General features: G+C 63.5%; 2 protein-coding genes across 2 annotated transcripts; one reads left to right on the forward strand and one right to left on the reverse strand.

The window, feature by feature from the left end:
- Window positions 1–38: 38 nt before the first annotated feature.
- Window positions 39–4033, forward strand: EEF1AKMT4 (EEF1A lysine methyltransferase 4; the record flags this gene model as incomplete). The annotated part of the gene is made up of 3 exons (XM_082288092.1): window positions 39–210; window positions 1053–1336; window positions 3731–4033. 3 exons carry the CDS (start codon window positions 39–41, stop codon window positions 4031–4033), a joined length of 759 nt encoding a protein of 252 aa, XP_082144218.1.
- A 742-nt stretch (window positions 4034–4775) lies between these two features.
- Window positions 4776–9057, reverse strand: CAMK2N2 (calcium/calmodulin dependent protein kinase II inhibitor 2). The gene is made up of 2 exons (XM_082287970.1): window positions 8832–9057; window positions 4776–6382 (listed from the first exon to the last, which is right to left on the reverse strand). The coding sequence occupies exons 1-2, from the start codon at window positions 8998–9000 to the stop codon at window positions 6312–6314; spliced, it is 240 nt and encodes a 79-aa protein (XP_082144096.1). The 5' UTR covers window positions 9001–9057; the 3' UTR covers window positions 4776–6311.
- Window positions 9058–13747: the final 4690 nt, after the last annotated feature.

Consider the following 13747-nt stretch of genomic DNA (forward strand, 5'->3'; position numbering starts at 1 on the left):
GGCACGTGGCGCCCGGTGCTCCCGCCCCGCTCCCGCGCATGGAGCGGCGGCGCGCGCCCGCCGCCCCCCCCCGGTACGGGCGGCGCCGGTTCTGGGACGCGCTGTACCGGCGGGAGGGCGCCCAGACCCGCGAGTGGCTGGGGGGGCTCTCCCGGTTTCTCCCGCAGCTGGAACCCGAGCTACGCCCCGGTGACCGCATCCTCGTCCTCGGTACGTGCCCCGTGCCGGGCGTGCCCGGTGGAGGGCGGGCGGGCGGGGCTCGGGGTCCCGCCGGTGGATGCGCTGGCGCTAGCCGCCAGGGGGCGGTGTGGCACCGGGCCGGTACCGGGAGCTGCGCCCGGCATGGCCCGGCCCGGCGGGGTGGCCCCAGTGCCGGCGGGGCGGGTGTAACCGCCCCGTAATCCCACCTGCGGTCTGATCCGCCGCCGGGCCCGCGGGATTAAGCGGGTGTAATCACCGATCTTGTTAGCGGATCAGCCGCTGCCAGCTGTGCTTAATAGCCCCCAAATCCGCCCCCCTCCCCGGGATCCCACTGGGCCCCGCCAGTGAGCGGCCGAGCCCCAGCGGTGTGGCTCCATGGGGTGGGCATGGGAGGGGGGCTCTCCCCATGTCTTGCTGAGACACCAGTTCTTCTATCCCTCTCTCCATCACTCCCGGTTAAGCCCCCCACCGAAGTTCCGTAATTTCCCACTGGAATTATCCAGCAGGCTCTTGGGAACCACGGCTGGCTCCTGTCCCACAGCACTGCGGGAGAGAGGACTGGGGACGTCCCCTGACTCTTTCCTGCCTCCAGCCTCCCCACACATCCCCCCCCAAGGTGAGGGGATCAGGTGTGCTGGGCTGCCCCAGGATAGGAGCCCAAAGCACTCACCTTGCAGGACAGGGGTAATTAATAACTACCCCAAGACTCACTAACTGGCATCAAAGCAATCACCTGCCCCTCTCCAGCAGCCCCAACCCACCCCCACCCTCCCCTGGTCCAGAGGAACAGAACTGGGGTGCCAGCACCCCCACAGGCACCCCGAGCCCTGTGTGAGCTGTGCCCCACACAGGCTGTGGCAACAGCGCCCTGAGCCACGACCTGCACGAGCTGGGCTACACCGACGTCACCAGCATCGACTTCTCCCCCGCCTGCATCGCGGCCATGCGTGCCCGCTACGCCGGCTGCCCTGGCCTGCGCTGGGCTGTCATGGACATCCGCGCCCTCGCCTTCCCCGACGCCTCCTTTGACGTGGTGCTGGAGAAGGGCACCCTCGATGTGCTCATGGTGGAGGAAACCGACCCCTGGGACGTCTCGCCCCAGGCAGCCACTGCAATGCGTCGGGTGCTGGCAGAGGTACGGGGTGGGGGGACCTGAGTAGGGGTGCAGAGGGTGGATCCCATCCCCATTTGGGGTGGGGGAAGGTGCAGAGTGCCTCCTCACCAGCTTGCTTCCCTGGGTGCCCCAGCCGTTTCTTCTGTCCTCCCAGCTAGTGCTACCCCCTCAGCTGTGCTGCAGGAGGGCACCTGGGGGGCTCCCAGCACTCCTGGGGGTGGGAGACTGCCCCCTCTTACACCCCATCATTTCCTTCCCGGGGAGGTGGATGGAGCAGGATGTGTCCCTGGGTCCTGCTGGGGACCCCTCTCTTTATTTGCATCCTAAATATGAAGCGTTGGCAGGAAAAATGGGCCCCATCCTAGTGTGGGTGGCTGTAGGGGACCTAGGGGGGCACACTGAGGTGGCCCTGTCTGCCCAGGGCAAGGTGATGACCATGGGGCTGTGAGAGCTCTTGCCCCCCTCCACCCCCCGCCCCAGCTTCGATCGCCTTAGCTGGGGTCCCCATCATCTGGTCCGGTGTTGCCATGGCAACTCCATCAGCATCGACAGGGCCATGGCGTTGCCACGGGGACGGGCAATGCCTCGGGGCCCCCGTTAATTGGCGGTGTCGGGACCGGATTGAACCTGTCCCGGCGCAGGGGTGCGGGTCCTGGCAGCCTCTCCCACCCCGCGGGAATAACTGCCAGGATAATTAATTGCTGCACCTCCCTGGCACCCTGGGGTGCAGGCACGGGGTGCTGGAAGGGTGCTCGTGGCTGTTGACAGCCCTCCCAATCCTCTCTTGCCTCGCTGAGCCTGTGAGGGAGTGCAACCCCTGGCAGGGCAGTGGGGCTGTGCTCGCTATCTGTGCCCTGCCCTCCTTGCCAGCGCTGCTGCCTGTCCTTGTCATTTTGCCAAACGGCAGGGATTTAATTTTCCCTTTTTTTTTTTTTCCCTTTTTAATCCTCTGCTCAGTCCCTGCCCTCCCCCAGCATCTCTGGGTACCAGCTTCCACCCGCAGCCTGTCCCTGCTGTCCTCATCCCCAGGGGGACTCGCTGGGTGTTCCCACTTGCTCACTGCTTTGGGGGTCCCTTCAGAGGGGTCTGGCCGTGGTACTTCCCTTCCCACCCCCATCCCCCTTCATGGGGAGGTTCACAGTCTCTGTCCTGCTCTCCCTGGGGGGATGTAAGGACCTGAAAGTCCACCCTGCCTGTGGGGACACCCCAGGGACACCCTGTCCCAGCGAACTGGGGACAGCGGGTGTGGCGGGTGCTGGAGCGGGAAGCGGCCCCCCTTGGCCCCCCCTGCTCCAGCTGACGGATGGGAAGGTTTCCTGCGCTTGTCTCTAAGCAACGGCCATTATCGCTCTATTAACGAGGGATGGGATGCGGACATGCGGGATGCCTTGCTCAGTTCCAGCCGGAGATCCCTGCCTGCCCCCAGCTCCGGGGACCCCCCTCCCCGCCCATAGGTTGAGAAGCTGTGGGGTCTTCGCAGGGCAGATTTTCAAGTGCTTAGCAGGAGGGATACTGATCTAGGTGCCCAGAGAGGGATGCAGGGACCTGCCTTCCCCTTTTCCTGGCCACAACCAGTAAGGTTTGGTTCAAAAGCCTCCGCCGCAGCACGGGAGGACACACAGGCTGCCTGTCCCCTCCACTGGCCCCAGCCAGAGCTCCCCAGCTGGAGCTTCCCAGCAGGATTAAACCAGAGCTTGGGAAACCCCCCCACTTGGCCCCCAGCCCTGTCCCCTGCAGCGGTGACTCTCTGCCCTTGCCCGGGGGGGTCTGGGGGTGTCCCCGCCTGGGGCAGGGTGCCGGGGAGGGGGCTGGACGCCCGCCCACCCTGGGCACTGCCTTTGCATGCTGAGCACGCGGGCACTGGCCGTAAAAGCCTTTTGACATTGGATAAAGCCAAGCAAGAAAATTGATGTTCTTTTCCATCCTGTTAGCGGGGCTTAATTCCAGCAGGGAGAAAATGGTGATTAAAAGGGTTGAATCCTTTCCCATCAAACACCCCCCGCTTCCCCCTCTGATTCTGGGTGTTGGTGGGGGGGTACTCCTGGGTGGTCTGGGGAAGGGTGGGTAGGATGGGTGTCCCATGCTGTGCTTGGGGGGGGGTCTGTGCTCAGAAGGGTAAAGCATTTCCCCATGCCAGGGTTGGATTTCCATGCTGTCTGCTGTGGGTGGGAGTGAAGAGTTTTGGGGTGCAGGGAGACCCCTGTTCCTGATTGCCCCGGGCTGTGGGTGGCCTGGGGACAGGTCAGAACGGGGGTGTCTCTTAGGGGGTCAAGGTTAGGACAAGAGATTTGGGGGTGTGATGGGAAAGGCTGGGAGGCGTCTTTGGCAGATGGTGATGGGGTCCCTGGGAACGGAGCCAAAGTAGTGAACCTCACTGTGTTCTCCCACCCCATCCTGGGGGTTCTCCCGACACAGGTGAGCCGGGTGCTGCGCCCAGGGGGCTGCTTCATCTCCATCACCTTCGCCCAGCCCCACTTCCGCAAGCCCCACTATGCCCAGGAGGCCTTCGGCTGGTCCCTGCGCCACGCTGCCTGTGGGGACGGGGGCGCCGGTGCCTTCCACTACTTCCTCTACGTCATGCGCAAGGGGCAGCCCCTGGACCCCTGTGACGTGGCCTTGGGGCGCCGGCTGCACCAGCCCCCCCCGCCCCCCGCCCCGCCACTGCCCCCCGCCCCCCCCGACGACGATGAGGACTATCTCCTTGCCATCCAGCTGTGACCCAGGGGGCTTTCCCGACCTCCCCCCACCCAATAAAGCCTTAAGATGCACCATCCTCACAGGTGGCAGACAGGGAACCAGTGCATCCCCCTGTGAGCTGCCCAGTGATGTGAGTAATGGGAGGAAAGAGGGGGACACTTGGCCTCCTCCGGGAGGCAGCGGGATGCTCCGGTGATTCTGTGCCCCCTCCCTGGCCTTTCCTTGCTAAGCTGGAGAGCACCCAGGACGCCAGGCTTTGCAGCCAGTAATGAAACCAAATCGGGTTTAATTTCACCCATCCATCTTGCGGGGAGTGGCTCCCTGCCCCCCATCCCTTCCCGTTGGCACAGGCAGCCAGGCTGAGGGCAGAATGGGGGTGCTGGCACTGGCTACGGTGGGCAGGACTGGGAGTGCCCATTGCTCCACCCCCCCCCCAACCCCATCCTGTACCAGGACCCCTGCCCCAGCCTCCCCGGCCATGGGGGTGTGCAAGGGCACCGTGTCCTTGTCACCCCCACCCAGGTAGTGAGGGATTCGGGCTGGGATGTGCCAGCATGGGGCAGGGGGGGCTACAGGGCAGGAAGGGCAGCACATCTGCCTCTGTCTCCATCCATCCCCACTCCTGCCTGTGGTGACAATCCCGGTGTGCTGCACACGCCTGGCCCGTGTCCCCCTGTGCCTGCGGCCAGCAGTGTAGTGACACACGTGTGCCAGGGTGGGTGACGGGTGGGCCACCGTGTGCGGGCGGGACTGGCTGCGTGTGTGCTGGTGTGGCAGGTGCATGGGTGCCACTGGCAGTGTCCGCAGGGGCTCTTTGGGCACCAACTCCCCCTGGGGTGGGCAAAGGGGACCCTCCCGGGTGGGATGGCGGTGACACCACAGAGGCACGAGCTGCTGGGCTGCTATTTCAGGCGAAAGGCGTAAGTGGGTCAGCCAGCAGGCTCCCCCTGCACCAGTAGCCAGCGAAGGGCTCTGGGTTCAGCCCCACCCTGGCCAAGCCACCCCATCCCACAGGCACCCCAAAAACCAGCTGGCACGAGGAAGGGACAGAAAGGAGCAGGCGGCTGCTGGCTTCACCTGGGTACATGAATGTATTTTATTCATTGCATTTTGTTCACCAGTACAGTGAAAAATGGCATTTAAATTTACAATGGATCATTCGTAGAACATCATGACACAAGTATCTTTTTTTTTCTTTTTTTTTCTCAATTTTTTGTTTGGTTTTTTTTGTTGTGTTTTTTTTTTTTTTTTTTTTTTTTTTGCGTCGTTGTCTCCATAAATGCCACTCGTAGGTTATTGAAAAAGATGACAAGTTTCTCATGCACATCAGAACCCCCCGAGAAGCTTCTTAAAAAATAAAATTAAATTAAAGTACAAAATTAAAAACAACGACTCAGGCCGGTCCCTGCCCTCCCCACTCTCCCCCGGCCCCACCACCCTCAAGTGAGGGGAAGTGGCCCCCTGGCACCCGCAGCTGGCCCCGGTGGGCTCTGCCCCGGTGCTGCCGGGAGGGAACTGCAGCGGCCGGTGATGCTGCCAAACCCTCCGGTGCTCCTGCTGCCTGCCAGCGGGGGGTCGGGCCAGGGGTCCCTGCTCCCCTCCCTCCTCCTGTGGCTTTCTTCATGCTCCCTCCATAACTTTCGCCCCCCCTTTAATTTTTCCCCTCGTTTTTTTCTTCTTTTTTTGTCTTTTTTTTCTTATGGAAAAAATATGAACCTTTTTTTGTTGGTTGGTTGGTTGTTTTCGTTTGTTTTCTCGATGCAGTTACTTCGACATCTCAACGTCAGCAGATCGTTTTTAACAAAGATTCGGATATAAAAATACAAATATGAGGAGTTTCTGTTTAAAAAGAAGCGTGCCGGAGTGGTGGGGCTGACCCTCGGCCCCCGGGCCGGCCGCCCGGGCCACCAAGCTCATGCAAAAAACGATGGAGCAAAAAATGTCTCTGGACAGCAGCGCTCCCCCCCTGCTCATGGGGCCGGGTCGCCCCGGAATTCGGGGACCCTCCGCCAAGGAGGATGGGGGGGACGCGCCGCGGAGCAGGGGGCTGGACCCCTTCCCCGGGGAGGGGGGTCTTCGCCCAGGGTGGGGGGCTCGGCGGGTTGTCCCGGCCCCGGGGGAGGCGGAGGGGTAAAGTGCATGGCTCGGGGGGGGGTGGTGGTGGCTGCAGAGCCCCCCCCCGGGCCGGGGAGGGGGGCAGCGGGCATGGCCTCCCCCTCCTCGTCGGCGGTCCAGCCAGCATGCGGGGCGGCGGGCTGGAGCGGGGCTCGGCCGGCGGGTCCTGGCGGCGGGTCCCGGCTTACACCCCCGGCGGCGACTTCTCCGTCATGCCCTTGAGCACCTCGTCTATCCGGTCATCCTCGATCACCACTGCGGGGACAGGCGGGGGGCGCGTGGGCGAGGGGACGCGACAGCCTCTGCCCCTCTACCCCGGCTCTCACCCCGTTCGGGCTCCAGGTGTGCCCCCCAGGTGCTGGGCAGAGGGGCAAAGGGGGTTCAGGTGGGTGTAATCGGGATGAAGGGTGGGGGATCGCCCCCCTGCCCGGCTTGGGTAGGGGCAGCATCCCCTCCGCAGCCAGCCGGCTGCCTCTGGATGGGTGATTAGGGAAGGGGGGGGCAGGAATAGACCAGGAAGGACCCCCCCCTCCTCTCTGCGGCAGGCGCTGATGAGAGCAACAGGACTGGAATGGGTAATGACCCAGCGGGGGGGGGGCACCGCCTGCTCGGCGGGGGTGGCAGCCAGACCCCCATCAGCATCACCCGCTGCGCAGGACACCCACCCTCACCATCGGCATCACCGCTGGGGGAGCCGGACAGCCCCCCACCAACATGGCGGGCTGCACGAACCCCCGTCAGCATCACCGTGGGGGGCTGGACAGCCCCCCGTCACTGTCACCTTCCAGAGAGACCCCCCTCAGCATCACCCACCGGGGAGCCCCCTCCCCACCAGCAGCAGCAGCGGTGGGAGGCTGGACAGACCCCCATTAGCATCGCCAGGGAGCTGCACACACATCTTCCCCCCACGCCACGCCATGACCGGCTGGGCAGGTACCCCCCATCGACATCACTCTGGGGGGTGGAGGGCAGACCCCCACCCCAATATCACTACCGGGGTGGTCAGTAATCCCCCATCAATGCTCTGGGGGTGTATTAACCACCCACACACACACACATCCCCCCATCACCAGAATCACTGGGGGAGCAGATGGACCCCCCAACAGCACCGAGGGAGAACCACCCCCCCATCACCCCGGGGGGTGCTGCTAGACCCAGCCTCCACCACTGCAAAAGGGGGCAGTGGAGCAGGCAGCAGCTCACCCCCTGAGGAGCTGGGGTGTATTTGTGCTGGGGGGGAGCTCTTCCCCCCCACCCTTGTCCCTGCAGCTCAAGGAGGGGTGTTTGCCTATAGAGGACCCCCAAGCAGGTGGGATGGGGGCTGCAGGAAAAGCAGAGGCCATTTTTGAGGGTCCCCAAGGCATTGGGGAGGATCACTGGTGACAGATCAGGGTGCAGGCAGGAGAGGGGGGCAGTTATTTGGGTCCTGATGGAAGCAGGGGAGATGCTGACTGGGGTCTCTGCGGCAGGCTGTAAAGTAAGGGGGGGGGGGGCAGGACACAGGTTCATGGAGTCCTGGGGGGACAGTTAAGTGGTGCAGGGGGATTTGCTGATCAGCATGGCCACAGGCTGCTGGGGGTCTCTGCGGCAGGCAGAAATGTGAAAGGAGAGGTTTAGGGAGCCAGGGGGGCTGTTCCTGGGGATCCTGGGATAAAGGCTTGTTTATACAGAATGAGAGGGGGCAGTCCCAGGGGTGCTGAGGAGCAGTTCCGAGGGGTCCCAGGGGCACTCACGGAGCTGCTGGGGGATAGTTCCAAGGGCAGCCCCAGGGATACTGCAGGGTAATCCCAGGGGTAGTCCCGGGATGAGGGGGGGCTGTTGCAGGGCAGCACGGGGGGAACAGTGCTGTGTCTGGAGCAGGGGATGGGGGCGCGTGTGGTTTTGGGGGCGGGTGTCAGTCACAGAGCTGGGGAGGCTCGGGGTTGCCGGGGGACAGTGCTGGAGCTGATGTAGGGCAGAGATGGAGATTCTGGGGACGCTGGGGGCAGTGCTGGGGATAATGGGGTAGTAACGCTGGAGATGCTGTGGGGCAGTGCCAGGGGTGGCAGGGGACAGTGGTGGGGATGCAAGGCAGAGCCGGGAGTCACAGGAATGCTGTGGGACAGAGACAGGGGTTGCCATGGGGCAGAACTGGGAATACAAAGGCAGAATCGGGAGCCTGGGGATGTCGTGGGGCGATGTTGAGGGTGCCAGGGATGCATTGCCCAGTGCCGGGAATGCCGGGGAAGCAAGGGCAGAGTCGTGGGTCCTGGGGATGCTATGGGATGGCGCTGGGGATGCAAGGGCCAGTGCCGGGGGTGCCGGGGGCAGTGCCAGAGATGCTGCAGGGTAGATCCGGGGACGCTGCAGGGCAGAGCAAGGGATACTGCAGGGCAGAGCCGGGAATTCCAGGGCAGAGCCGGGGATTCCAGGGCAGAGCCGGGAATGCAAGGACAGATGCGGGGGTCCCGGGGGTGCCGTGGGGCAGCATCAGGGATGCAGGAGGCAGTGCCGGGGATGTTTCAGGACAGATGTGGGGGTTCCGAGGATGCCGTGGGACAGCGCCGGGGATGCAGGAGCCAGTGTCAGGGATGCCGGGGATGCTGCAGGGCAGATCCGAGGGTCCCGGGACAAACGCGGGGATGCTGAAGGGCAGATGCGGGGATCCCGGGCATGCCGCGGGGCTGGTGCGGGGGTGGGGGGCAGAGGCGGGGGTCGGCGGTACCTCTCTTGGCGCGGCCGATCTGTCCCAGCTTGGGGGGCCGCTTGCCCTGGTTGCCCCCGAAGAAGGCGTTGGTGTCCTGCAGGCGGCAGCTGAAGGGCAGCTCCCCCGCCTCGGGCTCGGCGCCGTAGCGGCCCACCTTGTCCTCGCCGTAGGGCAGCACCTGCGACATGGCGGGGCCGAGCGGGCCGAGCCGCGCCGCGCCGAGCCGGGAGCCGGTCTGCGGCGGCGGCGGCGGCGGCGGGGAGGAAACCCGGGCGGAAGGATGAAGTCATGCATCCGGGGGGAGCGGGGACCCCCCCGGCGGGGGGCGGCTCCGGAGCGCCGCGGCCCGGCCCGGCCCGGACAGGACAGAGACGGGGGACCCCCACAGCCGGTGCCCGGTGACCGCCCGCTTGGGATGGGGACCCTACCACACCGCCGCCCCAGCCCCTGCCCCGGCCCCAGAGCAGCGTGCTCCCCCCGGCACAGCCTTGCCGAGGCGGTCGCCTCGACTCGGGGGTGCCCCCAACCACGGGGTGCCCCTATGCAAAGGGGAATCCTTGTCACAGGTGGGCGCCCCCGGGTCAGACAGCTGAGGACCACCGGACACAGCTGGGCCCTCCCCTGGCATGCAAAGATGATGCCAAACAGACCCCCAACACCCTGCTCCCGTCCCCAAGCACGCCAGAGCCTAGAAAGCTCAACCCCTCAGAATTCCAGGCCAGCTCCCACCCTGGGTCTTCCTCAGCCCCTCGCTTGTGTCTCTTGCCCAACACCCATCCAGGCACCCACTATTGCAGCCCCCCTCAGTGTTGGGATTCCCCCTTGGAGCCACACCAGTCCTGCCTCAATCCCTGCCAGTCCTCTTGCCCCCATATGTGCACGTGTTTGTACGTATCCTCCCATTCCATATCTTTGCAGGAATGCAGGGCTGCACAGGTGTGATCCTGCAGGTGTCTGTAAGTATGGCCACGTGGGGGCTGTGCCCTGGGACGCCCCTTGTTCCACTGACCCTTCTCTGGGGACTGTCTGTGGCAAAGGGGAAGGGCTATCCCCTGTGGGGACCTGCTATGGGGCAGCAAGGGGTGACCTCCAGAGCCACATTTGTATCTACACACCTCTACCCCAGACCCACGCTGAATCTTTCCTCCTACATTGTTCACTGCCGGGGCAGTGATTGCATTAATTCGCATTGGTGGTTCTGAGCAGCTTCACCCTGGACCTCCCCCATTCCGGGCGGCTGGGGGCTATTTAAGCTCAGGTTGCAGTGTCAGATCACAGCCCTCAGCCCTATGAGAATATCTTAAGGGAGTGAGAGTGGGGTTTTACAGACAGCTCTGTGGTCCATCTTGCTATTCCAGCATCTCCATAGTCAGACATCCTGCTGAAATGTGCTGCAGAAGAGCATCAGCTGGGCTGGCCCATGAGGGCAGGCAGGTTCTTCTATTTTGGGAAGGCTCAGCCATGGTTTTACCTTTGTGTACCTCTGGATCTGCAGAGTATTGGTCACTGCTGTCCCCTGCCAGAGCCAGGTCGGGACAGTGGTGCCTGCTCTCCTAGCAAGGCAATGCCTTTATTCATGCCTTTGCTGGGGAACCAGCTTGAACTTTTTCATGTGAAAGCTTCTGCTCCTGTGAAAGGTGCCTGGGAAAATAGGCAAGAGGCCCACGCTGAGATGTGGCCTGCTTTTCCCGTTGCTGAGCCCACGTGCCACTGCCCGTGGGCAGGGACAGGCAGACCGTGGCACGCGCGGGGCCGGGGGTGAGCGGGAAGAGCAGCAGATGGGCTGTGTGGGATGTGAGTGGCACCGGTGCAGCACTCCAGGAGGGTTCCCAGCCTGGCAGGCTGCTGGGGAGAGGCTGGAAAGGGGTCACCCTGGGAATGGCCCTGCTTATCCCACACCTGTATCTGTACAGTGACTCACACCCAGGGGAGCTACTTGACTTGGATATGGGGTGGGGGGAGCTCTGTGGGGCTGCCTGGGATTTGGGGTGTGGGAATTACCATCTGCCCATTCCGGGCAGGAGGTGGGCTGGATTTGCGCCAGCACAGCTGGGCTGTGGATGGGACAGGGCAACGCTGTGTCTCTGGGCTCTGCATCTCCTTGGGACAGCTCTAGTCTCTGGCTCCCCAAGGGTGCTGCTTGTCACACATCCCTGAGTAGCAGGGGAAGGTACCAAGGACCTGAATATGAGTGGGTCGGCAGTGGGGTGCATAAGAGACCCCCCCCGGCCATTTCATGTAGCATCTCCCCTGGTGAGCCAGACAAGTATCCTCCTTCCCCTGGCTCTCAGCCCACCTTCCTTATCCGTCTTTTAGCAGCCACGTAATCTCCTTTCTTGCTTCCTTTGCAGCCTTTTGTCCAACACAAAGCCAACTCCACTGGAAAGAAAGGGCTGTGGGAGTGGGAAGCAGGTGGTTCTTCCTGCCCTAGCTACTTAAACCTGGGCAGCAGCCCCTGAGCTGGGACACCTTGGGGATGATGAAAGGGCTGGGGGTCAGGTGTGCCCCACCCCCCGGTGGATATGGGGCTGGGTAGGAGGCACAGCATCAGACTCCCAGCTGCAGTGGGGCTGGCAGTAGAGGTTGTGCTGATGCTCTGGGACCTCATCAGTACCTGTCACGCCCTAGCTCCACACCTGGATACTGCTCCTGAGCCCTGTACCCTTGGTGGGAATTCGGATGCTTAGTCCAGGTGCTGTGATGGAGGTGAGGGGTTTTCCTGCACTCACTGATGGTTTAAGTGGTTTTATGGTGGAGAATCACCCTGTGCATGTGCAAACGGCTTGTGGTGGGGCACGTCCTGCCCATGCTCTGCAGAGACACCGGGCAGCTGGAGCTGGGGACCAGCAGGTGCTCCCATCCACTCCAACGCCTGGCAGGAATGGGGTCAGTAGCCTGGCAGACAGTGACGACGTCAGGGAGCTGAAAGGAGGCAGGAGGCATCAGCCACAGGATGCAGGGCTTTCTCTGTTGCAGGTCTGGGAGGCGGTGCTATCATCTGGGGCTGGTGCCACAGGGCTGGGGGCTGCCAAGGCATGCCAGGAGGCCAGTGCGGGTACCTCCATCTGTGTTGCTTCCAGCCCTGCCAAGAAACGTGAAATGGCACTTCTGTTTCACAGCAGTGGCAGCCACAGCCTGGGGGGGCCTCACTGAGCGCCTGCTGTTGGCACTGATGCTCTCCCCGAGTCCCCATCCCAGGGACTATGTCACTGGTAAGGCTGGGGATGTGCCCATCCCTGGCTGTTGCTGCTGGCTCCCAGCAGCCAAAGCCCAGGTGGGGATGCCGCTTTGTGTGCTGCCTGTGCCACGGTCCAGATGTTTTTGGGAGCAGAGACATGCACTGGGCTGGGTCCAGGCAATGGGGATGGCCTTGTGAGACGATGGTTGTGGTGAACATTGTCACCGTAGTGCAGAGATATTGGGGGACAGGCATCCTGCTTGGCAGCTGTCCTGTGGGTGAGCCCAGGGCAAGTGTGCAAGAGTGGCATGCTCCTCATCTTCTGCTGTTCCTGCAGCTGTTGCTGTGGGAAGATGAGTCTATCCCTGGAGGGATGGAGCCTTTCCCAGGGAAGAAAGACAGGTTGTCATTACTGAGATGAGTCTGTGCACAGCCTGGCTTTGAGAAGGGGGTGCCCTGTCAGGGGAGGTGGAAGGAGGATGGCACTGTCCCCATTCCTCACATGAGCTGCCTGGGATACAGCTGCGATCCTGGCATCTGAGCAGATGGAACACCCCCAGCACACTGCCTGGGGCAGGGGCTTCACTGAGGGTCCCCTGCCGAGACCCGAGGGTGACAGGGGAAGAGCAGGAGGGTGGGGGTAGCCAACCCTGCTGGGCAAACAGCCCTGCTGGGGTGTGAGGCTCCATCCTCGCCTGTCACCACATATCTGGTCACCATGACAACAGACAGGGAGGCAGGCGGAGCGGGCTGGCAGCCCTGGGGGGAGCAGGCGGAGGCCATGGGCACGGGCTGGCACACGGGCACCCTGTGGGTGAGAGGGGGAAGCTGCCAGGATGCATGGCCTGTGTGATGGGGAGAGAGGCTGGGCAGCACTCAGCCCAGGCACTGTGAGCTCCCCACTGTCCTGCTCCCGACCAAATACCCACGGGAGGCACACAGCGGGTTTGTCTGGGGATGCGGGCACTGCAGCACCGCCGGGCAGCCCCTGTGCCAGCCCGTGCCGCGGGTTTGGCACGGCAAGCTCTAGCCGGTGATGAGCTGAGTGGGTGAGTCATGCTGCTGCCCGGAGCCGTGCCAGGCAGGACTGGCAGCAGGGTCTGCACCCAGGCCGCTGCCGGGCTGGTGGCCTCCTGGGAGCGGCAGGGACCCGGGCAAGGCTATGCCCCGGCACGGGAGGGTGGCAGCCTCCCTCTGTGCCATCAGCACAAGGGATGTGCTCCCTGCCCTGGGCACCTTTGGGGGCAAAGGGGAGTGGGGGGGTGCAGGCCCCTCTCTAATTGTCCCATCCTTGGCTGGCTGGTGGGCCCTGGGGAATGAGGTGAGCAGTCTCCGGGAGCAGGGGCACCCCCCGCCCTCCCCAGCCCACGCGCCCACTCGCGCCAGCAGCTCTTGGCATGCAGGGAGTGTGTTCCTGGCAGCCCGGCCCTCTCCCATCTGGTATTTATCTCCTTCCCGAAATCCCTCCTGCTGCGGGGGGGATGCCCGGTGCCGGGGGGGTGGGGGGGGGATCTGGCCCCCACTGCTCACTCTGCAGCCCAGGGAAGAGGCTGGGCTGAGAAAAACTGGGCTGGAGGCAGAGAACTCCCCCCACACATCCCCACCCCAAAAATGCATGTGGGTCACAGGAGGCCTTATTGGGTCCTCTGGGGCCTCATGTCTGGCTGTGAGTCCTGGGGGCAACCCTGCAAAGGTACCCTTGGCCCAAGCAAGCCCCCAGCCTGGCAGCAATGGTGGCCACTGACCTGGGGAGGGG

Source organism: Coloeus monedula, assembly GCF_965178545.1.
Source record: "Coloeus monedula genome assembly, chromosome: 10".
NCBI lineage: Eukaryota > Metazoa > Chordata > Aves > Passeriformes > Corvidae > Coloeus > Coloeus monedula.

What these genes read in the sequence shown, in the direction of transcription:
- CAMK2N2 (XM_082287970.1), bottom strand. Translation starts at nt 9,000, where the DNA reads ATGTCGCAGGTGCTGCCCTACGGCGAGGACAAGGTGGGCCGCTACGGC. An exon ending in GATCGGCCGCGCCAAGAGAG is followed by an intron (nt 6,383 to 8,831) that starts GTACCGCCGACC and finishes CTGTCCCCGCAG; the next exon opens with TGGTGATCGAGGATGACCGG.